The sequence below is a fragment of the Aspergillus versicolor genome, assembly GCF_001890125.1.
Source record: "Aspergillus versicolor CBS 583.65 unplaced genomic scaffold ASPVEscaffold_14, whole genome shotgun sequence".
In the NCBI taxonomy this organism is placed as follows: Eukaryota; Fungi; Ascomycota; class Eurotiomycetes; order Eurotiales; family Aspergillaceae; genus Aspergillus; species Aspergillus versicolor.
In genome coordinates this window covers 639201-663332 of record NW_024467537.1, presented here as the reverse complement: position 1 = coordinate 663332, position 24132 = coordinate 639201, and the positions used below count along the sequence as shown (strand labels likewise).

At 49.9% G+C, this 24132-nt stretch overlaps 6 protein-coding genes across 6 annotated transcripts; 3 read left to right on the top strand and 3 right to left on the bottom strand.

Annotated features, from left to right (window-relative positions):
* The first annotated feature begins 949 nt into the window (after nt 1–949).
* Nucleotides 950–8083, top strand: pksP (polyketide synthase alb1). The gene is made up of 5 exons (XM_040813720.1): nt 950–1375; nt 1436–1727; nt 1808–5236; nt 5292–6047; nt 6104–8083. The coding sequence occupies exons 1-5, from the start codon at nt 1089–1091 to the stop codon at nt 7793–7795; spliced, it is 6456 nt and encodes a 2151-aa protein (XP_040673762.1). The 5' UTR covers nt 950–1088; the 3' UTR covers nt 7796–8083.
* Nucleotides 8084–8569: 486 nt separating this feature from the next.
* Nucleotides 8570–12338, bottom strand: ASPVEDRAFT_34177 (uncharacterized protein; the record flags this gene model as incomplete). Its single annotated transcript, XM_040810828.1, has 5 exons — nt 8570–9514; nt 9573–10403; nt 10455–12031; nt 12111–12130; nt 12190–12338. The coding sequence occupies 5 exons, from the start codon at nt 12336–12338 to the stop codon at nt 8570–8572; spliced, it is 3522 nt and encodes a 1173-aa protein (XP_040673761.1).
* Nucleotides 12339–12838: 500 nt separating this feature from the next.
* ASPVEDRAFT_57204 (putative flavin dependent monooxygenase) lies at nt 12839–14355 on the bottom strand (the record flags this gene model as incomplete). Its single annotated transcript, XM_040815309.1, has 2 exons — nt 12839–14234; nt 14285–14355. 2 exons carry the CDS (start codon nt 14353–14355, stop codon nt 12839–12841), a joined length of 1467 nt encoding a protein of 488 aa, XP_040673760.1.
* Nucleotides 14356–14808: 453 nt separating this feature from the next.
* Nucleotides 14809–18968, top strand: ASPVEDRAFT_379939 (uncharacterized protein). The gene is made up of 2 exons (XM_040811609.1): nt 14809–15291; nt 15345–18968. Exons 1-2 carry the CDS (start codon nt 14905–14907, stop codon nt 18861–18863), a joined length of 3906 nt encoding a protein of 1301 aa, XP_040673759.1. The 5' UTR covers nt 14809–14904; the 3' UTR covers nt 18864–18968.
* On the bottom strand, nt 18606–20598 carry ASPVEDRAFT_47180 (NAD(+) diphosphatase). Its single transcript, XM_040813719.1, has 3 exons — nt 20348–20598; nt 19844–20290; nt 18606–19779 (listed from the first exon to the last, which is right to left on the bottom strand). Exons 1-3 carry the CDS (start codon nt 20442–20444, stop codon nt 19073–19075), a joined length of 1251 nt encoding a protein of 416 aa, XP_040673758.1. The 5' UTR covers nt 20445–20598; the 3' UTR covers nt 18606–19072.
* Nucleotides 20599–20868: 270 nt separating this feature from the next.
* Nucleotides 20869–23756, top strand: ASPVEDRAFT_143540 (glutamine-dependent NAD(+) synthetase; the record flags this gene model as incomplete). Its single annotated transcript, XM_040807922.1, has 13 exons — nt 20869–20897; nt 20955–21073; nt 21128–21281; nt 21347–21405; nt 21476–21665; nt 21712–21737; nt 21791–21882; nt 21932–22096; nt 22145–22557; nt 22610–22948; nt 23077–23119; nt 23170–23587; nt 23647–23756. 13 exons carry the CDS (start codon nt 20869–20871, stop codon nt 23754–23756), a joined length of 2157 nt encoding a protein of 718 aa, XP_040673757.1.
* Between the last annotated feature and the right edge of the window lie 376 nt (nt 23757–24132).

Below are 24132 nucleotides of genomic sequence, written 5' to 3'. Positions count from 1 at the left end.
CTGTCATGCCCGTGCCAAGTTTTTTTTTTTTTTTTCTTAGCAGTGATGACGTTCCAGGATTTTGGGATGCGTTATTCCCCGACGACGTTGAATGTAACCCTAAGGAGAATCAGCCAATAGTCAGACGGATTTCGCCCATTATGATGTTCCTACATATTCCCAATTGTCAAACTTAACAATGTGGGACCATGAGAAAGTCATGCGGATCACTATTCCGCGGTTGAATGTGGTCGAATATCTGATTACTAGGCCGGGAGCTCGTTGGCGATCTGCCATGCTTCAGTCTATTGTCATATCGACCAGCACATGGAAGACCGTGCCAATTTCCCTTCCTGGGACTGTTGCAGCTGGGGTTTCATAACGTTTCAGGCTGTTTATGCCCACCATTATTTCATTATTTCCTGTATTGCCCATGTCATCTCCTTACCTGCCTATCCACTTGGCTCAAGCTACACTCCCACTTATTATGATGATTAAAAGTCGCATGTTTTACCTTTAAACTAAAGTCTCTTATATATATATATATCCAAAATTAAATTTCAACTATTTTAAAGATATGATATATATTAATTTTTCCTCGCCTAACGCTGTTCCATCAAAGAATCTGCCAGATTTGCATGGAAAGCCCTAACACCGCGATCCCGGAACCGTGCGGCTGTCCTTTCCGCAATGATAAACAAACTTACGATGTGGCTGAACTTTCCATGCACTAAGGCAGCGCGAACCCATGGCAAGGGCGGCGGGAACCCGGGCTCTCCCCGATCTAGATCTCTCTCTTCACAGCACGACCAGGAAGAAGCTCTAACCTCGGGCCCGCAATGGTGGCGGTGGCATTAGAACAGGCTGAACTAGATGTTTCCCCGATGCTACCTCGAATATGTACTCGAGAGTAGTATAGTAAGTGATGCGTTCAGTCGGCCGGTCGAATGGGGGCCGAACTATGAGCAATGGCCCACCTTCAAGCGACGGCAGCTTGCGCAATATAATATAAAGTGCGCCGCTCGCCAGAACCCACGGCTCACCCAGGTACTGGTTTGAGTTGGACTTTGTGGCCCGCCAAACAACCTGTGACTTCCCATCACCTGACTATGGAAGACCTGTATCGCGTCTATCTCTTCGGAGATCAGACAAGTGACTTTGAAGTTGGCCTTCGTCGCTTGTTACAGGCAAAAGATCACACGATTGTTTCCTCTTTCTTCCAAAAAAGCTACCATGCATTGCGTCAAGAAATATCTAGCCTTTCGCCATCTGAGCGCAGCATATTTCCACGATTCACGAGTATTGTGGATCTATTGGCAAGAAACTGCGAATCCCCAGGTAACCCTGCTCTAGAGAGCGCGTTAACTTGTCTCTATCAACTGGGAAGTTTTATCAAGTATGTTACAAGCAAGTATCTATGAGCTCTGCACTACCAACTAATGCTGACCATTGGCAGTTACCACGGTGACCTTGGCCATGCATACCCTTCAAATGCAAGCACCCAGCTTGTCGGGCTGTGTACGGGGCTACTCAGCTGTGCCGCTGTTAGTTCTTCAAGCAACATCGGAGAGCTCCTTGCACCGGCGGTCGAGGCAGTTGTCATTGCCCTCCGACTGGGCTTGTGTGTTCGCCGTGTCCGAGAGCTAGTTGATCAAGAGATGGCAGCACCGCTCAGCTGGTCGGCTTTGGTGTCTGGCATTAACGAGGCTGACGGGATGGACCTTATTTCCGACTTTAATATTCAAAAGGTGAGTTTTCCTCTCTCTCTTTATATGTATACATATGTATACTCGCAAATCGAGGATATTTCGATACTGACGAATTCTAGGCTATTCCTCCGTCTTCTCGGCCATATATCAGCGCAGTCTGCGCAAACACTCTGACCATCAGTGGCCCTCCAGCTGTTCTCAATCAGTTCTTGGATACTACTATATCAAAGCAAAATAAAGCTATTAGAGTGCCAATCCATGGGCCGTACCATGCCTCCCACCTGTACGATGACCGTGACGTGGGGAGGATCCTCGAGCACTGCGATACAGACCTTGTATGCAACCGTCAACCGCATATCCCAGTCTTATCAAGCAACACTGGGGAACTAATTGCCGCCGAGAGCATGAGAGACTTTCTGAAAGTTGCTTTGGAGGAGATTCTACTCCGACAAATGTGTTGGGACAAGGTAACAGATTCATGCGCGGCGATCTTGAATTCGGTCAAGGAGCGTACAAGCAAGAAGCTGCTGCCAATCTCTACCTCAGCTATACAAAGTCTGTTTAACTCGCTCAAGAAAGAAAACATATCCAATATAGACGTGGACGGAAGTGTCACCGACATCACAGGTCCTGGCCCGGCCAACAATCACACCGGCAGAGCAGAGCTTTCCAAGATAGCCATCATTGGAATGTCAGGACGGTTTCCTGATTCTGACAGTCCCCAGGACTTTTGGAATCTTCTGTACAAAGGGCTTGATGTACACCGAAAAGTTCCTGAAGACCGATGGGATGCCGATGCACATGTAGATCTCTCTGGCACGGGAAGAAATACAAGTAAAGTCCAGTATGGATGCTGGATCCGGGAGCCTGGTTTATTTGATCCTCGATTCTTCAACATGTCGCCGCGCGAGGCGCTCCAAGCAGACCCTGCTCAGCGGCTCGCGTTGCTGACAGCTTATGAGGCGCTAGAAGGGGCCGGCTTCGTCGCAGATAGTACACCCTCCACACAGAGGGACAGGGTTGGCATCTTTTACGGAATGACAAGTGACGACTATCGCGAAATCAACAGTGGCCAAGATATCGATACATATTTTATTCCAGGCGGCAACCGCGCTTTCACACCTGGGCGCATCAATTATTACTTCAAGTTCAGCGGCCCTAGTGTTAGTGTTGATACGGCATGCTCTTCCAGTCTTGCTGCGATTCACTTGGCTTGCAACTCTATCTGGAGGAATGACTGCGACACGGCCATTTCTGGTGGCGTGAATATCCTGACCAACCCAGACAACCATGCTGGTTTAGATCGTGGCCATTTCCTTTCCAGGACCGGGAACTGCAATACATTCGACGACGGTGCGGACGGCTACTGCAGAGCAGACGGGGTTGGAACAGTTATCCTTAAACGGCTCGAGGATGCTGAAGCCGATAACGATCCGATTATTGGTGTCATCAACGGCGCATATACAAACCATTCAGCAGAAGCGGTCTCAATTACCCGCCCCCATGTGGGAGCCCAGGCCTTTATATTCAATAAATTGCTCAACGAGGTGGATGTTGACCCTAAGAGTGTTAGCTATATTGAGATGCATGGCACCGGTACCCAGGCAGGAGATGCAGTGGAAATGCAATCGGTCTTGGACGTCTTTGCTCCCGATCATAGACGTGGTCCAGGGCAGTCGCTTCACCTTGGCTCTGCTAAGTCCAATATTGGACATGGAGAGTCTGCATCCGGGGTGACTTCTCTTGTCAAGGTGCTATTGATGATGAAGGAAAATATGATACCGCCACATTGTGGGATCAAGACCAAAATCAACCACAACTTCCCAACCGATTTCGCCGAAAGAAACGTCCATATTGCCTCCCAGCCGACTCCTTGGAACCGCCCACCATCTGGGAAACGTCGCATGTTTCTGAACAACTTTTCCGCCGCTGGTGGAAATACTGCTCTCTTACTTGAGGATGCTCCTATTGCAGACCGGGACGAACATGATCCTCGACGAGTACATATCGTCTCTGTATCTGCACGATCTCAGACTGCTCTTAGGAATAATATTGAGTCACTCATCCAGTACATGAGCGACCAAGAGAAGACCTTCGGGGTCAAGGAAAGCACCATCCTTCCGAGTTTGGCGTATACTACCACCGCGCGTCGCACTCATCATCCTTTCCGGGTCACTGCTATAGGGTCCAGCCTACAAGAGCTGCGTGATTCCCTACGTGGTAGCTCTCAGAAAGATGTCACTGCGGTGCCTGCTAAGACTCCTGGCATCGGGTTCCTTTTCACAGGCCAAGGTGCCCAATATGCGGGAATGGGCCAGCAGCTGTACGAAGGCTGTTCCCATTTCAGGTCAACTATCCAGCACTTTGACTGCATCTGTCAAAGCCAGGGCCTTCCTTCTATCCTCCCTCTTGTTGATGGCAGCGTACCTTTGAGTGAGCTGAGCCCTGTTGTGGTGCAAGTCGGAACCACATGCGTGCAAATGGCCTTGACCAGTTTCTGGCGGTCCTTGGGTATAACCCCTTCATTTGTTTTAGGGCATAGCCTAGGTGATTATGCTGCATTAAATGCTGCTGGCGTGTTATCTACCAGTGATACTATATTCGCTTGTGGCCGTCGAGCTCAGCTTCTTACAGAGCAATGTCAACCCGGGACACACGCCATGCTGGCAATAAAAGCTCCACTTGTTGAAGTCAAGAGATTCCTGACAGAGGGCGTCCATGATATGGCTTGCATTAACTCGCCTTCGGAGACTGTTATTAGCGGAACCAAATCAGCCATCGATGAGTTGAGTCAGGATTGCTCAAAGCAAGGATTAAAGTCAACAGTCTTGACTGTGCCCTACGCTTTCCATTCTGCTCAAGTTAACCCCATACTTGGGACCCTCGAAGAGACCCTACAGGGAATCACTTTCAACAAACCATCGGTGCCCTTTGTTTCAGCTCTTCTCGGAGAGGCGATCACTGAAGCCGGCCCGGATTTCCTGAATGCAAAGTACTTGATAAGACATTGCCGAGAGACCGTCAATTTCCTAGGTGCATTTGAGGCACTAGGGAATGCAAAATTGAAGAATGACCAGACTCTCTGGCTCGAGATTGGCCCGCATACGATCTGCTCAGGCATGGTAAAAGCCACGCTTGGACCACAATCCAACACTCTTGCATCCCTTCGACGCGAGGAAGACACATGGAAGGTCCTCTCGACAAGTCTTTCTAATCTTCACCTCGCGGGTATTGGCATCAACTGGAAGCAATATCATCAAGACTTCAGCTCTAGTCATCAAGTTATCCCACTTCCTGCTTACAAGTGGGACCTGAAGAATTATTGGATTCCCTACAAGAACAACTTCTGCCTCACCAAGGGTGCTCCTGTGGCTCCTATTAGTGCTCCCACGGAGTCCAGCTTCTTGACCACTTCTGCACAGAAAGTTGTGGAGAGTCGTGATGAGGGAGCAACAGCAACGGTAGTGGTGCAAAACGACATAGCAGACCCAGGCCTAAATCGAGTTATACAGGGCCATCAAGTCAATGGAGCAGCACTTTGCCCCTCGGTAAGCGCCAGCGCGGGAAACCATTCCTATATTATAATACTAACCTACTTGGAAGTCACTCTATGCAGATATTGCCCAGACTTTGGCAGATTATCTGATCGAAAAGTATAAGCCAGAACTTAAGTCTTCGGGCTTGGATGTATGCAACGTGACTGTCCCCAAGCCCCTCATCGCAAAGACCGGAAAGGAGCAATTCAGAGTATCCGCTACTGCCAATTGGGCAGATAAATGCGCATCGGTCCAGGTTTACTCTGTTACACCAGAAGGTAAAAAGCTCATTGACCATGCCTCCTGCGAGGTCAAATTCTTCGACTGCGCGGCGGCCGAACTGGAATGGAAGCGAAGCTCTTATTTGGTCAAGCGCAGTATCGAGCTTCTGGAAGCCAATTCTCTTACAGGAGGCACCCATCGCCTGCAAAGGGGAATGGTCTACAAGCTCTTCAGCGCTCTGGTCGACTATGATGAAAACTATCAGTCAATCAAGGAAGTTATTCTTGACAGTGAGAACCATGAAGCCACCGCTTTCGTCAAGTTCCAAGCACCACCAGCCAATTTCCATCGGAACCCTTACTGGATCGACAGTTTCGGCCATCTCTCTGGGTTTATCATGAATGCCAGTGATACTACAGACTCTAAAAACCAGGTCTTTGTTAACCATGGATGGGACTCTATGCGATGTGTGAAGAAGTTCTCACCAGATGTCACTTACCGTACCCATGTGAGAATGCAGCCATGGCGTGACTCCATCTGGGCAGGCGATGTCCACATTTTTGAAGGGGATGATGTCATTGCTGTGTTTGGGGGTGTTAAAGTAAGAGGCACACATACTGGCCTGATAGATGACCGACCACTGACACTTGCCAATAGTTCCAAGCCCTGTCGCGACGAATCCTGGATACTGCTCTTCCGCCAGCAGGCAGCTCGAAGGCGCGGAGCCCAGCGGCGCAGCAGACTTCAGCGCCCAAGAAGCCTGTGCAGGCGGAAAAAGCAAATGCCAACAGGCCAAAGCCTCCAATGGCCATGAAATCTTTTGCCAAAAGAACTGCTGGTCCGAGTGTTGTCGTACGGGCACTCAGCATCTTAGCATCGGAAGTAGGGCTTGCAGAATCCGATATGTCGGATGATCTGGTTTTTGCAGACTGCGGTGTCGACTCGCTGCTTTCGTTGACTGTCACCGGCAGATATCGTGAGGAGTTGAACTTGGACTTGGAGTCATCTGTCTTCATCGACCAGCCCACGGTCCGAGACTTCAAGGGACTGGTGGCTCAAATGAGTCCGGCTGAATCAACTGACTCGTCGTCCAGTGAGCATGAGTCCGAATTCTCATTCAACGGCGATATATCTTCAGGGGAATCAGACCCCGCAACCCCTGGCATTACTTCGCCGCAGAACGAAAAAGTCGTTCAGGTTCAAGAAAGTGGCGCCATGAAAGAGATTCGAGCCATCGTGGCCGACGAAATTGGTGTTCCAGCAGAAGAAATAAAGAGCACCGAGAACCTAGGCGAAATGGGAATGGATTCGCTTCTTTCTCTTACCGTGCTAGGTAGAATTCGTGAGTCGTTAGACATGGACTTGCCGGGTGAGTTCTTTATCGAGAACCAGACACTCGATGATGTCGAAGTCGCCCTGGACCTGAAACCCAAGGCTGCTCCAGCTCCCACCCCGGTGCCACAGACTATTTCCATGCCAGAGACAGGCCCAACCAAAGAGCTGAACACTCAACCGGCAACAAGTAGCCATCCATCGGCAACTTCTATCTTATTGCAGGGAAACCCGAGGACCGCTACAAAGTCTCTTTTCCTCTTCCCCGATGGCTCCGGTTCCGCAACATCATACGCCACTATCCCAGGTGTCTCTCCCGACGTTTGCGTGTACGGACTGAACTGTCCATACATGAGAACGCCGGAGAAACTCAACTGCGGGCTTGACGAACTCACAGGGCCATACTTAAAGGAGATCCGTCGACGACAGCCAAAAGGCCCCTACAACCTTGGTGGGTGGTCTGCAGGCGGCATATGCGCGTACGACGCCGCACGAACCCTAATCCTCAAGGAAAGTGAGGAAGTCGACCGTCTCCTCCTTCTCGATTCGCCATTCCCCATTGGACTCGAGAAGCTCCCGCCCCGTCTCTACGGCTTCTTCAATTCCGTCGGTCTCTTCGGCGAAGGCAAGGCCGCACCCCCAGCCTGGCTGCTCCCGCATTTCCTAGCCTTTATTGATTCCCTAGACGCCTACAAGGCCGTCCCGCTCCCCTTCGACGACGAAACATGGGCTAGGAAGATGCCAAAAACGTACATGGTCTGGGCTAAGGACGGAGTATGCTCCAAGCCCGATGATCCATGGCCCGAGCCAGCGCCCGATGGAAGTAAGGACCCCAAGGAGATGGTCTGGCTGCTAAGCAACCGCACAGACCTTGGTCCGAACAAATGGGATACACTGGTGGGGCCGCAGAACATCGGCGGCATTACGGTCCTTCAGGGCACGAATCATTTTACGATGACAAAGGGTGAGAAAGCGAAGGAGCTTGCGGCTTTCATGGCAGATGCTCTGGGTGCTTAGGCAGAGCTCATGCTGTGGTAGCGACATATTTTACTAATATTCTATGATTTTTACGGCCGGAGTTACTGCTATTGCTTTCTTTCTTTTTTTTTTTTTTGGTGGTTGAAAATGTTTTTCCAATGAATGATACGTCACCCACTGCCCTAGGCAAACTACTTAATACTTAGTGATTGTGCTATAATAGTTAATGAATACCACTGTCGATTTGAACTGCACTTGCCGTCTATTACTTAGCCGCCTGGACGTTAACCACTAGGTATGGAATTGACAACTACTCGCTGACACCTGCACATACGCCACTATCAGCCTATCTAATACCATTGGAAAAAAAAAAAAAAAAAAAAAAAAAAAAAAAAAAAAAAACCGAAGAGTCCGGTATTTCGACCACTGAAATCGGTTGGGAATAGGACATGGTCCATACACATACGCGCCACGGGCGCGGACGGGGATGGAACGTAGCATTCTACAGAAACTCAAACGCCGCTGAAGTCGATGAGATGTCATAGTCCATAATAGAGGCTGGTTGTCTCGGAAAAGTTGTTTGTTGAGTAGCTGGGAAGGGGACATTCATTCCTCTAAGTAATCGTCATAGAGTGCAATAGTGGAGCGCCAAACGTTGACAAAGACAAAAAGGGAAAAAGGAAAATAAAAAACAGAAAGGGTAAAAGAAAAGACAATTCGCCACTCTAAACATTGGGAAGTTCCACCATACATGTATTGATTGCAGGGTTGAAAGTCGGAAATTTCGATGGAGTCGGTAGGCATTGTAAAGGTTCATAGAGACATCTCAGAGCTAAATCTAAGCGCGCTACCACGACCCGGGAAGTTTGAGCCATTGTTATTCAGCCCCGGGCTTGTTGGGCGGCTGTGATTTCCCGCACTTAATTTTGGACTTCTTGGTTGTGTGCTCGTTGAGCGAGTGGATGGGCGGTTTTTGCGGATTTCGCGGAGCTCATCTTCTTTCTTGTGAAGCAGATACTCGCGCGATGACAGTTGTGCTTCTAGTTCTGCGATACGGGATAGGTGGTGGTTCTCATCGTTCTTTAGGTTCATTTCTCGTAACCGGGATGCTTCACCAGCAACCTTGCGAGTGAGCTCCTCGTTTTCTTCCTTGAGCTGGCGGAGTTCGTTCCCAGACTGGGCGGCGACGTTGGAGGCAGTTTGGTATTGCTCTCGGGTGTATTCGGCCTGCTTGTTGGCGAAGTCGGCTTTTCGCTCTAAGCTTTCATTCGCTTTGGTAAGACGGCGAACTTCCTCCCTTGCCTTTTCCAATTCAGCCATATCACCTCCGCCATTCTTAAGGGTCTCCCGTGCTTGTTCCAAGTCCAGCTTCAGTTGACTACGTTCGTCCTTCAGCTTTGTGATATCTTCTTTCTGTTTCTCCACTCGTTGTTCGGATGCTGACTTGGTCTCAAGCAAACGGTCACGTTCCTGTCGAATCTTATGTAGATCATTTGTTCGGGATTCATAGCGATGCTGCAGCGATCCGAGGATTTTCTCTCTCTCTTGTAGGCGAGACTCGGCTGCAGCTAACGCTTTCTGGAGCGTCTCAAGGGCAGCCGCATCCTCACTTTTCTTTTGCACCATGCTCTTCTCCAAAAACTGTATTTGGCTTTCCAACGTTTGTGATGCTCCCTTCGAACTGTCGGTGAATTGACTCGTATCTTGAGAGTCCTCCATTCTTGGCTTTTTAGAGCTGGGTTCAATGGACTCCTCAGCCTGCTATACTGTTAGTTAACAGACATACAAGGACAGTGCTTTTGCAGCGTTTACTCACAAACAAGCGTTTTTGGGCCTGTGGGTTAGCGGGTTGGGCATTTTCACCGTCAGATTGGATGGGCGTTTCGGATTGGGAGGGTTCATCCAAGTGCGCTTCGCGCAGAGGCTCAACTGGAGGTAGCGACCAAAATGCATCGAAATTGTCAGAAAGCAGACATGTCATGATTTCGTTAGCATCTTCGTGTACACCTAGGGCATCATCCTGAAGATCCCCCACTATGTCGCGAAGTTCTAGGGAATACTGGATGAGCATAGAAAGGTGTTCGGTTGTTGAAGGACCCGGAAAACATAGTTCAACGTGCTCACTTGAGTTAGCGACCATGAGTCGAATAACCGGTAGCAGGTGTCCATTGCGAGCAAATGTCGTGCGCATATGTTCCACAGAGGGGTTCTTAATATTTAATGAGGAGTCGAGCGCAATCAATGCTGACGGAGCTTTATACGTTTCCACGATACTCTCACTCCTGGCTGTTTGGACCCCAAAACTTAGAGAACCCTTTACCATAGAAACTTCCGCATTGGTACCGCTGCCCATCTCCTCTCGTGGGCGTGTGTATTCGAATCCTTTGCCTTCAAGATAGTGTTCAAGAACCCTATGCGTTTTTTCGCCACGGATCATTATTACCAAATGGATATCATGGTCACCCGCTGCTTTGATAAGGTAGCTTAGCAGCAAGAATTTTGCACTTGAATATTCTGCCCAAGCAGCTTCCTGTTCAAGTTTCGATTCGGCATCTTTCATATGTTGTGCGACATTTATATCAGGATGGGTCGCCGCGTTGCTCAGTCGTTCCAGTACTTGCTGCATCAAGGATATAACACGTTCCTGCTGCAATTAGTGTCAGAGTGAGAAACGACACTAGGCACTCGGTCACCTTACCTCAGATCCTTCGTCTCCCGGTGGCCTGTCAGCGCCAATGAGCCCCAGAGCATTTTCCGAATCAGTCAAAAGTATTCGTTCATAGTCGTCCTTTACTCGTGAATCCATAGGGAGGGGCACAGCAAACTCGGAAGGGCCAAGATGGAGAGATCCTGGAGATTTCTCTTCTGTGTGGCTTATTGATAACGCGCTGGGGTGAATGGTCTGGATGTTATCATGCTCATGTTCCTGGGGCTCTGCCTCGTCAAGAGATGTTTCGGGCACTGATTCTTTGGTAAGGTCTGCGTGTGGGGGCTCCTTGTCCACCCTAACGCTGAGGGGCGCCACTGTTTCGGGTATGGAAGGCGGCTCAGAAGCTTCGATATCCCCCACAGACGACGGAGTTGCACTGGGGTCATTTTGCATGGGCTCAAATGCGCTCTTCTCGCGGAACCTAGCATGCAAATTCATTATCTTTTCTCGCGGTGTTGAACCTTCCATGTGGCTATATTTCTCCATTGCTTGGGCTAGGGAACCCCCTTCATCTTTCTGGGTTTGATCATCCATGGTACCAGATATGCGCGGCAGATGAATGGGTGCGGAGCCTTTATTTGGAGTGCTGGCGATCGATAGGAAGCCTGTATCTCCGATGGGACGCTGGGAAAGACGAGATAGACTATCTGAAGACGGCAACCTCCGTGTTGCGGATGGTTGTCGCGCGGGTGCGAGTTGAGAGAGGCCGAAAGTGTTGCTGGATATGTGTAGGGTATATGTAGTCGAAGATAGAGTATTCAAATGCGGTGATGTGTTCGCGGGAGCGGATTCTGGCACAGAAGTTGTATGTATGGAGGGGGGATACACAGGTCGGGGGTCAGGATTAGTACTAGAAGCAGGGTTCGGGCTTCCTGTCGATGTATGCGGATTGGATAGGTAATCTAGAGAGATATTGCTAAATGGGAGTTGGGTTGGGCCAGCCGATTGTTGAGAGCCAAATGTGGGAAATCGAGGACCTGCCCGCGGAATTTGGCTCTGTGATGCGGCAAATGGGATAGAGGGGGTTTCCGGGATCTCTGATCGAAGAGTAGCCTGCGCAGCTGTGGTCTGTCGAAATATCGCAAGACGATCGGAAATTTCCTCCGTCAGGTTCGAGTTCCGGGTCCCCGGTGTGAGCACTGTACCAGTAGTTGCTTCGCACTGCTCTTCAAATTCACCGGGGAGGCAGTATTCCGACAGAATAGGCGCTCTCGGATAGTACTCAAACACGTTATCACAATTTCCCCTGGTTGGGGCCTTTGTATTTGTTGGTTGACTTGCGCTCCGAGTAGTTAAGTTTGATGGTGGGGGTCCGTTGGTGTTTTGGGATTGCGCTTGCGACACAGAGTCGAGCGGAACAAACAACGGAGAGTCCAAGTTTTGTTGCAATACAGGCTCTCGTTGAGGAGTTTCAGCGTACTGGTGTGAGACAGCGCTATGCGGTTGCGATTGCGATTGCGATGAAGGTGGTTGGACCGAGGAACACTCGGAAACAAGCTGTGCTTCCCTCCTCTTCTTCTTCTTCTTCTCCTCCCAAACCTGTATCGCAAATTCACTGGCGTTGTCTTTCGGTTCCTGGAGAGTCAGGGATGTTAAACAATAATTCAGAATGGTACCAGGTTAAGTATCAAGGACCGAACCCACCCAAGTTGGCGAATAAGGTCCTACCCAATCAATCAAGTATTCTGATTGATTCTCGTCCTGAATACCCTTAATTTCTCACTCTTCGTCCGAAGGCTCGTCTTCGATCTCCTCTGTGCTTGTGTCCTCTTCGTCGCTGGAGGTGACGACGTAGTTGTGGTTCCAATTCTCTCTTCGCTTGGTGGGTGACGCTGTTGTAAACACTTGCGATGCTTTCCGCTTGCTGCGCATTTTATGCGTGCGGAGAAACAGCGCGGCGGTGTTGGGTCATGATGATAGGACTAAAAAGCTTGAAGGGAATAAACTATAAAATAAGCAGATAGCAAAACCCCGTGACAGGTCCGGGAAGAGAACAAAGGCCGAATCAACGGGGCAAGGCGAAGAGCAAACGGGATGAATGACGAGAGAGTATGGACTTTGGTTGACGGAGACGGAGAGCTTCACGGGTGATCGCCCGCACGTGACGTGTTATCAGCCCAACTCCACTTGCTATCCAAATTTCTGCTCAAGTGGGCAACACATTGGGTTTGAATGGGAAAAGAGAAAGAAAGAGGAAGCCGTGGAATCCACCAGACTCATCTTGGCTTTGTGGTGGCAATTTGTGTTATGGATCGAGTAAGGCGAACTTACACTTTGGCCTTCACCCCAGCGTTGTAAGGACATATATATAGATAGTTCATGTTCTACTAGTAAGATTCTATTTCGTTTCTAAATATACCAGCTCTACTTATTCATGGAAAGTGATCCTGCTCATTCCGCCACCTCCGGAAATCATACCCAAGCTGCTCAAGGGTTTTTATCGAGCGCCGCTCCTCGCCCTTGCTAAAGAAGGCCTTCCGCATTTCCGGGACCATCTCTCGCATCCATCTTTCTTTCTCACCCCAGCGATTGCATTGTTTGCCCTTGCCATCATTAGTAAGCCCAGAACGCGCCTCGGCTGTTAATGCCCAATCATAGAGCATGTTCATGTAGTCGGCATCCTGGGGAAAGGGCATAAGGTGGAAAGCTGGGCCATCGCCTTTCTTAGTGACGGCTGAACTTTCCCAATCCTCCATTTCAGCGGTAGACGGGAGGCTGAGACGACCGGACCACACGCGGGATAAGACAGCAGCCTGGTTCTCAGATAGCGGGAAAGGAATGATCCTCTGAGGCAGGACAGGGAAAACAAGGGTGGGGTCATGGATGTAGAAAAGGTGCTGGTAGGTGTTTTGTACCCTACGGCCGTGCGTAATGACGGGAGGATTAAGGGAAGATAAGAAGGGGAAAGAATAGAAGAACCCTGTGCAAAAGACAATTGCATCGATGTCCTGCTCGATCCTCCCATCTGCAAACCGGACGGCTCTCTCATGACTGCCTGGCGCAAGGAACTCAGTAATTTCGGGGTAATAGGCCTTTTCCGTGGTATCTGGGGGTGAAAGGTACAACTCTGTTCGTTGGGATGCAAGGACCTTCCCTTTGCACACTTCATTTATTTGGTTTCCAATATCAAGCCCAGAGGCGGAGCTTCCGACAACAATAACCTTCTTGTTATTGTAAGGAGTTGGCGAGTCATAGAATTTGGAGTGTGTAATGACACCTGCATAAGCCTTGTTCCAACTCACGATCCCTGGAATATCAGGTAGGTGTGGAACATCGAAATGGCCACTCGCGGCGACCACGGCATCATACGAGGCACTTGTTGATGTTCCATTGCGTAGGTTTCTTGTCGTCACTGTCCAGGCCGCTGTCCTGCTATCCTTTTGAACGTCTAACACCTGGGTCTCGAATTGAATGTGTTCTTTGATGTCTTCTCCATACTCCCTCACATAATCCTTCACGGTAGAGTGCCTCGGGAAGTTTTGCACTTCGGGTGGGAATTGCTTCTCTCCAAAGGCCATCAACTCCTTGGGCAGGTTGGTATCTAGAGTATCGTATACCGGAGAGATAAATGTAGGTTCTTGAGTATCCCTGGAAGCGTCTCTAGGAAGCCAGGACGGCTCCTCCAGTGGCGCATTCGGACTGAGCTGAGGTACTGGCGTGGGGACAACCTCTTTCAGGGCGCCTGGACTATAGTTCCACACCCCTCCCGTGAAGCTCCTTCGCTCAAAGACATCAATTGTGTCGAAGTATTTCTCAGCCAGTAGATACCTAGCGATAGATAAGCCGACGGCGATTATGGGAGGGGTTGGTTTGTATACTTCACCGAAGCAAGACCGGCCGGGCCAGCCCCGATGACGGCTATTCGACGAACGTGCTGGGGCAATGCCATTATTCCACTTGGTATCCGTATTCAGGGTCAATGGCCAGAATTTGAAGAAACGCCTTGAACGGGTTTGGAGACTGACTGTCCCCGATGCCACTAAAAATGGCGTGCGTCCCGATGCCGGACCATGATATCAAACCCCGCAGAGCTGGCTGCTAGGGGTCAGTTCCCTGGAGTAGTTATAACGGCATAATATATTACTCTAAAGGTACTTTTTGTCTTTTGATGTTTATAATGCTTCTTAGATATGATAATATTGTTGAAAACGCTTAAATACCCTGATAATATCCGCAATTGCATATTATGAGCAATAATACAGGTAATATTACGCCCACGGTACAACAGGATGGGCCGATCATTCATAAGCTCCGTTGATTGCGACCTGTAACCGCCGCCCAACGCGTCTTCAAAGACTGCATCCCGTCCTACAAACGCCCACCATTATTTTTAGCTCTCCCAGAACTTTCGCCGATCGAATATCCCACCTCACGGCGGATTGCGCAGCGCTCCAGACCAAGAATCATGAGAGAGATAGACTGATTCCTGGCGCCGACGATGGACACCAGCGACCAACCTTCAGCGCCGGAGCAAATAAGTTCAACAGTTATTCCGATTGCGCAGCTTTCCCCTGACGTTGATCGCCTTCAGCATAGCTCTATTCATGCTGTCGTAACGCTTCTATGGCCCTACTCGTCGTTTTCCAGATCCCTGACTCTCCTCCTAGCGGAGCCCGATTTTCGCCTTCGTCGATCGAATGGACAAGCAAAAGTATGCTTCCACGGAGATGTCGCGGAGGAGGTGGCTCGAACTCATATTGGTATTGGTGATACTGTGAACCTGAAACTTTCCGAATCAAGGTTTGCGAAGAACGATGCGGCGGCCCAAACACCTGGTAAAGGTGTTTCATGGGATGTGCACTTCGATACCTCCGCGTTTCTTGAGGTAATTCTTGGAAACACCCCACAGATTGTTGGCAATGTTCTTACCTGATATAGGTCTGGCGCGACTCCAAGCTCCTGTCAACGGTCAACCTCAACCGCCCCCGGCTTACACCCTCGCCCACGAATAACGTAGCGGAGTTCCCTAGCACACCTGCTCCAAGTACACCTGTTCCCAATGGCGTTACCGACGCATCCGGACCCCTTGGTTCAACATCATGGCAATCTCCAGCCTTTCTAGGGCGATCTCGAGCTTCGTTTCGTTTCACCGATCCCGCCATTGATCCTTTTGTGGAAGAAGATGGGACCGTCCCTGGGAAAGGAAGGAAACGACCAAGATTCAGTATGCGGAGCAACGAATGGCGCGTGATTGATGAACCAGAGAGCCCTAGAGACAAAGATTTACCGGAGGATTGGATGGCTATATTTGATGAAGACTTGGCGGACGGGTCGGATATTGGGGATGAAGCCGTTGCGCAAGACACCGAGGATAACGCGATCCCACCCTCAGAAGCTGTTCCGGAAAGTGCTTCAGCGGTAGATACCGATGTCCCCATGGAGGACGTTCGACCGAATACCTCAGCCTCCATACCACATGGACTTCCTGATCAGGACGACGTCCAATTTATCCGCCCTGGCTTTGCTCCGAGCAACATTCCTGCGCCCACCAAGCCGGGCGATTTAGACCATGGTCTCCATCTCCCAACCGACACGCCTCGCCTCCACCCAGTTCCCTCTCCTGGACTCCCATTCCCGTCCCCGATTACTACAACATCGAATACCCCAGTCGGATATTTTACAACAGCGATTGATACTGCCGCGGCGGCCGAGTCCGTTATACCTGCTGAGCCTGCGCCCGTGGAGACATCCGAACTAGATAATTCTCCCCCTCCGCCGCAAGACCTGACCGATACCGAACCGATACGTGTACATGAGGATGATGCGGTGACTGTATACACCGATGACGTTCAAATAGTTCCCGACTCAGTGACAGAGTCTAGCCCTCTACCAGGTGACAGGGTTGCTACAAGCGTGGTTATAGATGACGAAGAAAAGAGTGAAATGGAAGAGACATCGCAACGCGCTGCGTTAGGTTTTGCAGAAACAATCGCAACTGGGGCTCAAATAGAGGGCTCAGGATCTGAATTGGAGGAATATTCCGAAAGAGAACAAAGCGAAGAGGCAGAGAGCATTCATTCTCGGAGCTCAGGGCGGGAGGAATATCGGACGAGTGCGGAACGACTGGATCAAGAACCGGGAGACGAAAGTGACGAAATTTCTGCGACAGGGATCGACAATGAGAAAGTTGAGACGGAGCTCAAACGGGTATCTAAACAAGAGAGGCCTCACCTTGTCGAAAGCCAGACGTCCTCTCCAAGGCAAAGCAAAGATGTATCTGAGGAGCGTGACGATTCTGCTGTATACGATGTAGGGGACGGAATGAGCAACTACGATGAGGATGCAAGTGATCAGGCCTCGTACGAAGAAGACTACGAGGACGACGAACAAGAACGGCGCTCGGGCGAATACAGCTACTCGGAGTCTGAAGTCGAGTCAGAACACGAAGAGCAACCTCCCGCACAATTTACACCGAAGAACGCAGAACCAGAAATCATTGTTCTAGACAGTGACAGCGAGGATGAGTTAGCTGCTCCACGTCCCGTTGAACCAACTAGTCGAGAGGCGGTCGAATACTCAGATGAGGGCTCATATGACTCCGAGAACCAAAGTCGATTCGAGGAAGAAATACATGATGAAGAAGATGCATACAGCGATGAGATCGAAGAGGATGAGGACGAGTATGCTTATGGCCAAGGAGCAGAGGATGCCATGGATGATGATTTAGAAAGCGGGATTGAAAACCAGGAGGATAATCAGCACTTGGTGGATGAGCGATTTGAACCTAGTTGGCGCCCTGAGCCAGAGCAGGTGGACGAAGACATGCATGGCCATGGTCTCGCAGAGCATAAATTCGAAGAAACGCAGGAACATCTCGACATAGGAACGGGGGCGCTACCTGCTGAACCGTCATTGCACCCCGAGCAGAGTTTAGCGTCCAACGAGTTCGTTGAGTCGCATGAATACCTTGAAGATTTCCAGCCGGCCCCCGACTACTCGCATGGGCCAAACCATGACTCTCTTGATTATCTCGCCGCAGTCTCGGAATCCGCTGAACGCGTCCATGCTACTGCTGAACATGCTCATTCTGGTTATGCTATGGCAATTGATCCTACTCTTAGGGAGCCACAATATAACCTAGCGGTGGATGCCGATGCACAGCTCTATTCTAAGGAGCACCCAGCTGATAGTAATACGGACACTGGCCAGGAGCCACCCCAAAGCATATTGGAGAGAAACATGGCTTTCCGACTGGACGGCGCTGCACCGTCGGCAATTATTGCTACGTCTACAGAGGAAACTGGATATATGCCCGCTCAACAAGATAGGGCGCAATTGATGACTTCGGGAGCTTCTCAGCCGGTGGAAGCTGACCAACCCGAAGCTGGTCCAACTGAAACTTTGGGTGAAATGTTACCAACTCCAGGTTTAACCCAGGAAGCCCTAGCAAAACTGGAAACTGAAGAGCCACCACACACCCCAGCAGGAGTCAGAGAGTCCTCTGACATTTCAGAAAACCGAAGTGCTTCGCCCATTGTAGCTGTCAAGTCAGATAATGCTCCTGATACCATCAAAGTTGAAGAAAATGAGCCTGCGCCACCCGAGATTGTCTCCGAGATTGCGTTACCCGCGTCGCCTGATGAAGACCAAAAGCTTCAAGCCAGCATCGAGGTTGATCAGCAGTTTGAGGATGCCGTCAGTGGTGCGGATGATGTTTCAGTAGACCGCCATTATCCCGGCCTGCGAAGCAAGCTCTCCTATTTTGCACCTCTCGCCACGCTTATTGACCACTACAACGCGCTGGTGGACACAATCTCCGTCGCTGCCGAAGTTGGGCCCCCAATTAAAGCAGCGACAGGAAAGAAGGACTTTATCTTGAATCTCCAACTCACTGACCAATCCATGGCTGGTACCACCGTCTTCGCTCAAATATTAAGACCGTACAAGTCTGCCTTACCATCTCTCCAAGAGAGCGACGCCATCCTCCTTCGAAACTTCCGCGTGAAAACCCTCGACCACTCCGTCATACTCGTTAGCGACAGCACCAGCGCGTGGGCTGTTTTCTCTCCATCCTCCGAAGATGCAGAGATGACCGGCCCGCCTGTTGAATACGGTGCCGAAGAAAAAGAATTCGCTACTGACCTGCGCCAATGGTACGTAGAAGACGGGTTGGCCATGGTAGCGGATAACCAACTTCAGGCATCCGTGGGCAGGGAAAGCGATATCGAAACACCGACTAGTAGCGCTGCACAAAGCGATGCCGAAAGTATTGATTTCGCTTTACGCGAGGGAAGAGGGGATACGTCTTCTAGTCGAGGTTCGAGACGGAGAAAGTCCCACCGACGGATCACGATCCATGAATTGAGGGATGGCCGACGATATACGGAGGTCGGGTCTTCGCCTGGAAATAGCAGCATTCATGAACTTCGGGATGGGACGGTTTATGCCAATATGTGAGCGTTTTTGTGATTCTATGTGATACTTTTATTTCGGAGTTGGGAGATAATGGCTTACTGGTTTATTTGGATCTGTTGAAATACCACACTGCACAGTTGGTTAGAGATGTTCGTTCCACTCCGTACATATCAATTCATGTGTGTCGAAACAGCTTCATGGCATATGTAATCTATCTAGTAATATTGTCTAGCAGTATTGTCTATGACACTTTACATCTTCGAGTTCTTATCCCCTGCAAGAAAATCGATATTGATAGCCGCTTGTATCAACTGGTTGGCAATAGCTGTGGCCGGCGGCAATCTCAACGCTCCCTCCTTATACTCCGGCCCAGCAGCCTGATCCAAGTTACTCGTTCCCACGTTCAAAGCTTCCTGAACCTCCTCAATCTCAAACCACCTCGCATCCTCAAGCTCAGGGTCATGCTCGAGATTGATCGTTTCATGCGCGGGGTCGCTGACCTGCGCAATGGCGCCAATCATCAGGTTAGCAGGGTACGGCCACGGCTGGGTTGAGTGAATGATAACGCGCGAAAGTGTCACGCCAGATTCTTCCCACACTTCGCGCCTGACTGCATCTTCGACAGACTCTGCGGGCTCGATGAATCCGGCTAGAGTCGAGTACCAATTTGGCGGGAAGCGCTTGGAGCGGCCGAGGAGGATCCGCTTCGCATCGCTGGAGACAACGGCGACGATGATGGTGGGGTCTGTGCGTGGGAAGGAGAGGTTGGACAGAGTGGTGCGGGTGGTACAGGCGGGCTTGTCGGCGGGTTTGCCCTCGGCCTCTCGGGCTGCATCGGTGGGTGGGCAGGCGCGCTTTGTGCCCGAGTTTACGGAAATTGTACGGCTGCCGCAGGTGCCGCAGAAGCTGTTGCGCGTGTTCCAGTCAATGAGGGCACGTCCTTGGGCATATATAGCGGCTGTATAGAGAGTAGTTAGAATTTGTCTCTTTCATCAGTAGATATGGGCAAGTAGTAAGCATACCTTCATCGGCTGAGAATGTCATCGCGATTTTCGCCTGCAGGAAGCTTAGACCTTGAGCTTCGAACTCGCCTAGCACGCTCTTTGCATTTGCCTGCTGCTCCTCTGATCCCTTCTCCGATACATCAAGAGCAAAATACGGCGCCCCGGAGTAGATCTTCCAGGTGAATGGATCCTGTTTGGCCGCCTCATCCAGACCGAGGAAGATAAGGTGCGGTTCTGTCTTTCGCGAGTCATGGTCCTTGATTATATCCTCCTCCGACTTATCATAAATCGACTCGGGGACAAGCTTTCGCACTTCATCGTACTTGGCATAATACAGCGCCGCCGGGGTCCTCGTAAGTGGCGCTAGGTCCTTGAGAATGACGAATCGGGTTGAAGGGTGTTTGAGAGCGGCGGAGAGAAAGGGATGGTCCGATCGAAGGAACGAAAGACGGTTCAGAGGAGAGCCTAGATTTATCATTAGTGTCCATTCTGGTATTCCTTGATGCTTATCGGGTTCCTTACTCGAGAAATAATTCACAGTCTCTTTGCCGAAGCGCCTAGCCAGCATCGAGTCGGCTTGTATATGGGCTGGGTTTGGAACTTGTGAGTTATTGGTCATGATGCTTTCTTGGAAGTGAATCCAGCCGTATATACAATAAGAAGGCTTTGGAGAGAGGATGAATCTAAGCCAGGAGAAATACAAGGGGATTTCCCGCCCCTGTTCCTGATCAAAATCGCGGCAACTCCGATATCAGAGCATTAATCAGCGATTTTGGGCCGAGGGAGCGGGGATGTTATGAAATTACCATAGTTTCAGAATATTACGTCCACAAGAGCCTGTATCTATGTATTACCGTGACGATAGAGGGGCACTGCGGATGAAACCCCACACACGTGACTTTCGTCATAGCGCTGATTCGGAGATTCAAGCAACTCCAAAATGTTTCCCATTTGCCCATTGAATTGAGGGACAGCCGGAAGCTCATTCTCTGCCTGGGAGTCAATCAATTGGATCATATCTGACCAGTGCCCTGTGATCCAATATGGGACGTCTCGTCACACTCGCAACATGGTTCGTATCATCGCGTCTTGTCTCGTGCTCATATCTATCTTAGCTAATAATTATCAGCTCCCTCAACCAGTGGGCTCTCGACTGGGAGGGAAATGCAGAGCGGATTATTGAGAGTATTCGTCAGGCCAAAGCTGCCGGGGCCACTCTTCGAGTCGGCCCCGAACTGGAGATCAGCGGTACGATCGTCTTGCAAAAACCATTTGACTAAACGGATTGATATTGACGTCGAGTAGGATATGGGGCTCTCGATGGGTTTATGGAGGGAGATACATTTCTTCATTCTTGGGAAATGCTAGCCCGTATCATCGACCATCCCGACTGCCAGGACATCGTTGTCGATGTGGGTATGCCGGTTCGTCACAGAAATGTGCGATACAACTGCCGGTCCGTTCCCCTCCTGCTCTTTCCAGTTGGTAACGGCGGAATTTGGGGGGCTGATATAGTTAAAGAGTGATTTTCTATAACCGGAATATCATTTTGATTAGGCCCAAGATGTGGCTTGCTAATGGTATGTTAACACCTGGTCTCTGGATCGGCCCATGCTTTGGCTGGACTGCTGCTGATGTTGCCCTGATTAGACGGGAATTACCGAGAAATGCGACACTTTACCCCGTGGCAACGACCGCAGGAAGTAGAAGACTATTATCTAGAGTCGATTGTTGGCAAGATAACCGGGCAGTACAAGGTTCCTTTCGGCGATGCAGTTATCAGCACGAGAGATACATGCTTGGGATTGGAGACCTGCGAAGAATTGTTCACTCCGAATGGGTATGCTAGAAGACTCGGCTATGGACTGGATGCTAATGTTGTGTAGTCCCCATATCCCGTACGGTCTTGCAGGTGAGTATTTCTTTAAACCCCGTCTTTGTGCCAGTTGCTAATGCGATGCGAAGGTGTGGAAATTATTTCCAACTCATCTGGAAGTCACCACGAGCTGAAAAAGCTCGATACTCGCATAAACCTCATTACACAGGCTACGAAATTGGTAATTAATCCTTCCACTCCGCACGGGGTGACTTTACTGATTTTGTCAGAGCGGCGGTATCTACCTGTATGCCAACCAGCAAGGGTGCGATGGAGATAGACTCTACTATGACGGATGTGCGATGATAGTTATCAATGGAAACATTGTGGCTCAAGGATCACAGTTCTCTCTGAATGACGTTGAGGTGGTCACGGCAACTGTCGATATCGAAGAGGTATGCCCATTAACCCCATGCTATCCTCCAGCACACTAAACGAAGCAGGTGCGAACATACCGCAGCACAGCGAGCAGAAATATGCAGGCGAGCAAACAGACACCTTTTGTCCGCCTTGATCTTGACATGCGATTATCTCGTACCGATGAAGATGCTGAACCTAGCCTTGCTCCCTCCGACGCACTCAAGCCACGCTATCACGCTCCAGAGGAAGAAATCGCTTTGGGTCCCGCATGCTGGCTTTGGGATTATCTCCGGCGAAGTGGCGCTGCCGGATTCTTCCTTCCTCTTAGTGGTGGAATTGATAGTTGCGCTACTGCAGTCATTGTCCATTCAATGTGTCGAGAGGTTATCAAAGCTGTCTCGGAAAGGAATGAGCAAGTCATCAAGGATGTCCGACGACTATGTGCGGAGCCAGCCGACTCGACCTGGATTCCAACCACGAGCCAGGAAGTTTGCAAGTAAGATCTATCACTCTAACTTTAACACTACAGATATAACTGACCCTTTTAGCCGCATATTCCACACTAGCTTCATGGGCACCCAGAACTCGAGTAAAGAAACAAGAGACCGGGCTAAAGAGCTTGCGGTCGAGATTGGATCGTACCACATCGACTTCAACTTCGATACTGTGGTGACTGCTCTTACGAACCTATTTACTGTCGTAACCAACTTCCAACCGAAGTTTAAGGTCCACGGTGGTAGTCGGGCAGAGAACCAGGCACTACAGAACATCCAGGCCCGTCTGAGGATGGTTCTATCTTACCTATTCGCGTCTCTGCTGCCGACAGTTCGCCAGCGCCCCGGTGGAGGTGGACTCCTTGTTCTGGCATCGTCCAATGTTGATGGTTAGTACCCTATCCCAAATATTAGCTGGATTATATACTAACTGTCCCTAGAATGGTACGATCTATGGCCCACTCTTACATACCCAATCGATGTCGACCCTTGATTTATCAATACTGACAAGCCGCATCTAGTTTACGAGGCTATCTAACGAAGTACGATGCCAGCAGCGCCGACGTACGTCCCCCTCCAACTATAACAAACCGGCAAACTAACAAAAAAACCAGTTAAACCCTATCGGCTCTATTTCCAAAGTCGACCTCAAAAAATTCATCTCCCACTCCTCAGACTCGTTCTCCATGCCCATCCTAACCCAATTCCTAAACGCCACACCCACAGCGGAGCTCGAACCTATAACAGCCACCTACGTGCAATCCGACGAGGCCGACATGGGGGTGACCTACGCAGAGCTCGGCACCTTTGGATACCTGCGCAAGGTCTCAAAGCTGGGCCCCTGGTCAATGTATGAGCGCCTCCTGCACCTTTGGGGCAATGAATACAGCCCTCGGGAAATCTATGAGAAGACAAGACACTTCTTCTATAATTATGCGATTAATCGTCATAAGATGACGGTTATAACGCCCAGTTACCACGCGGAGCAGTATAGTCCCGACGATAATAGGCATGATTTGAGGCAATTTCTTTGTGAGTTACCTGGCAGTGTTTTTTATATGACTTCAGAGTGGCACTAACGTATGCTTTAGACCCGTCATTTACATGGGCGTATAAGAAAATGGAGGATAGTGTTAAATACTGGGAGTCGAAAGGCTGGACGACCGGTAAGGCACAGAAGAAGAGCGTGAAGGCTGATTAGATCAATCATTATGAAGTGTGCAATTATTACATGATATGGGAGTGGCTTGTTTGATAAGACAGAGGCGGAGAACACCTAATTTCCTAGAGAAGACTGCGATACTGTTTTCTGTACGAAGCCAATAATTACTTCATATAGCTATCTATGATGGAGGAGAACCAGTAAGACCGAGTATATGATAAGCTAGGTGCCCAATATTTTCAAACACGATATCGATCTGTTATGAGCAATACCGCGCGCAAGTATAGACAGATCACCGAGACTAAAACGAAATCAGATGATAAATGGATACAACGATCCGGCCAAAACGCCCGCAAATAACGCTGAACAAATTATGAATCAATCAATATATCAAGAGGGTACGCGAGTGGAAAAA

Excerpts from the sequence above, each read along its gene's own strand:
- pksP (XM_040813720.1), top strand. The coding sequence starts at position 1,089 with ATGGAAGACCTGTATCGCGTCTATCTCTTCGGAGATCAGACAAGTGAC. Across the intron at positions 1,376-1,435 it reads CAACTGGGAAGTTTTATCAA|TTACCACGGTGACCTTGGCC; the intron begins GTATGTTACAAG and ends GACCATTGGCAG. Across the intron at positions 6,048-6,103 it reads CTGTGTTTGGGGGTGTTAAA|TTCCAAGCCCTGTCGCGACG; the intron begins GTAAGAGGCACA and ends ACTTGCCAATAG.
- ASPVEDRAFT_379939 (XM_040811609.1), top strand. The coding sequence starts at position 14,905 with ATGGACACCAGCGACCAACCTTCAGCGCCGGAGCAAATAAGTTCAACA. Across the intron at positions 15,292-15,344 it reads ATACCTCCGCGTTTCTTGAG|GTCTGGCGCGACTCCAAGCT; the intron begins GTAATTCTTGGA and ends TACCTGATATAG.
- ASPVEDRAFT_47180 (XM_040813719.1), bottom strand. The coding sequence starts at position 20,444 with ATGACCAATAACTCACAAGTTCCAAACCCAGCCCATATACAAGCCGAC. Across the intron at positions 20,291-20,347 it reads GACTGTGAATTATTTCTCGA|GCTCTCCTCTGAACCGTCTT; the intron begins GTAAGGAACCCG and ends TGATAAATCTAG. Across the intron at positions 19,780-19,843 it reads GACATTCTCAGCCGATGAAG|CCGCTATATATGCCCAAGGA; the intron begins GTATGCTTACTA and ends CTCTCTATACAG.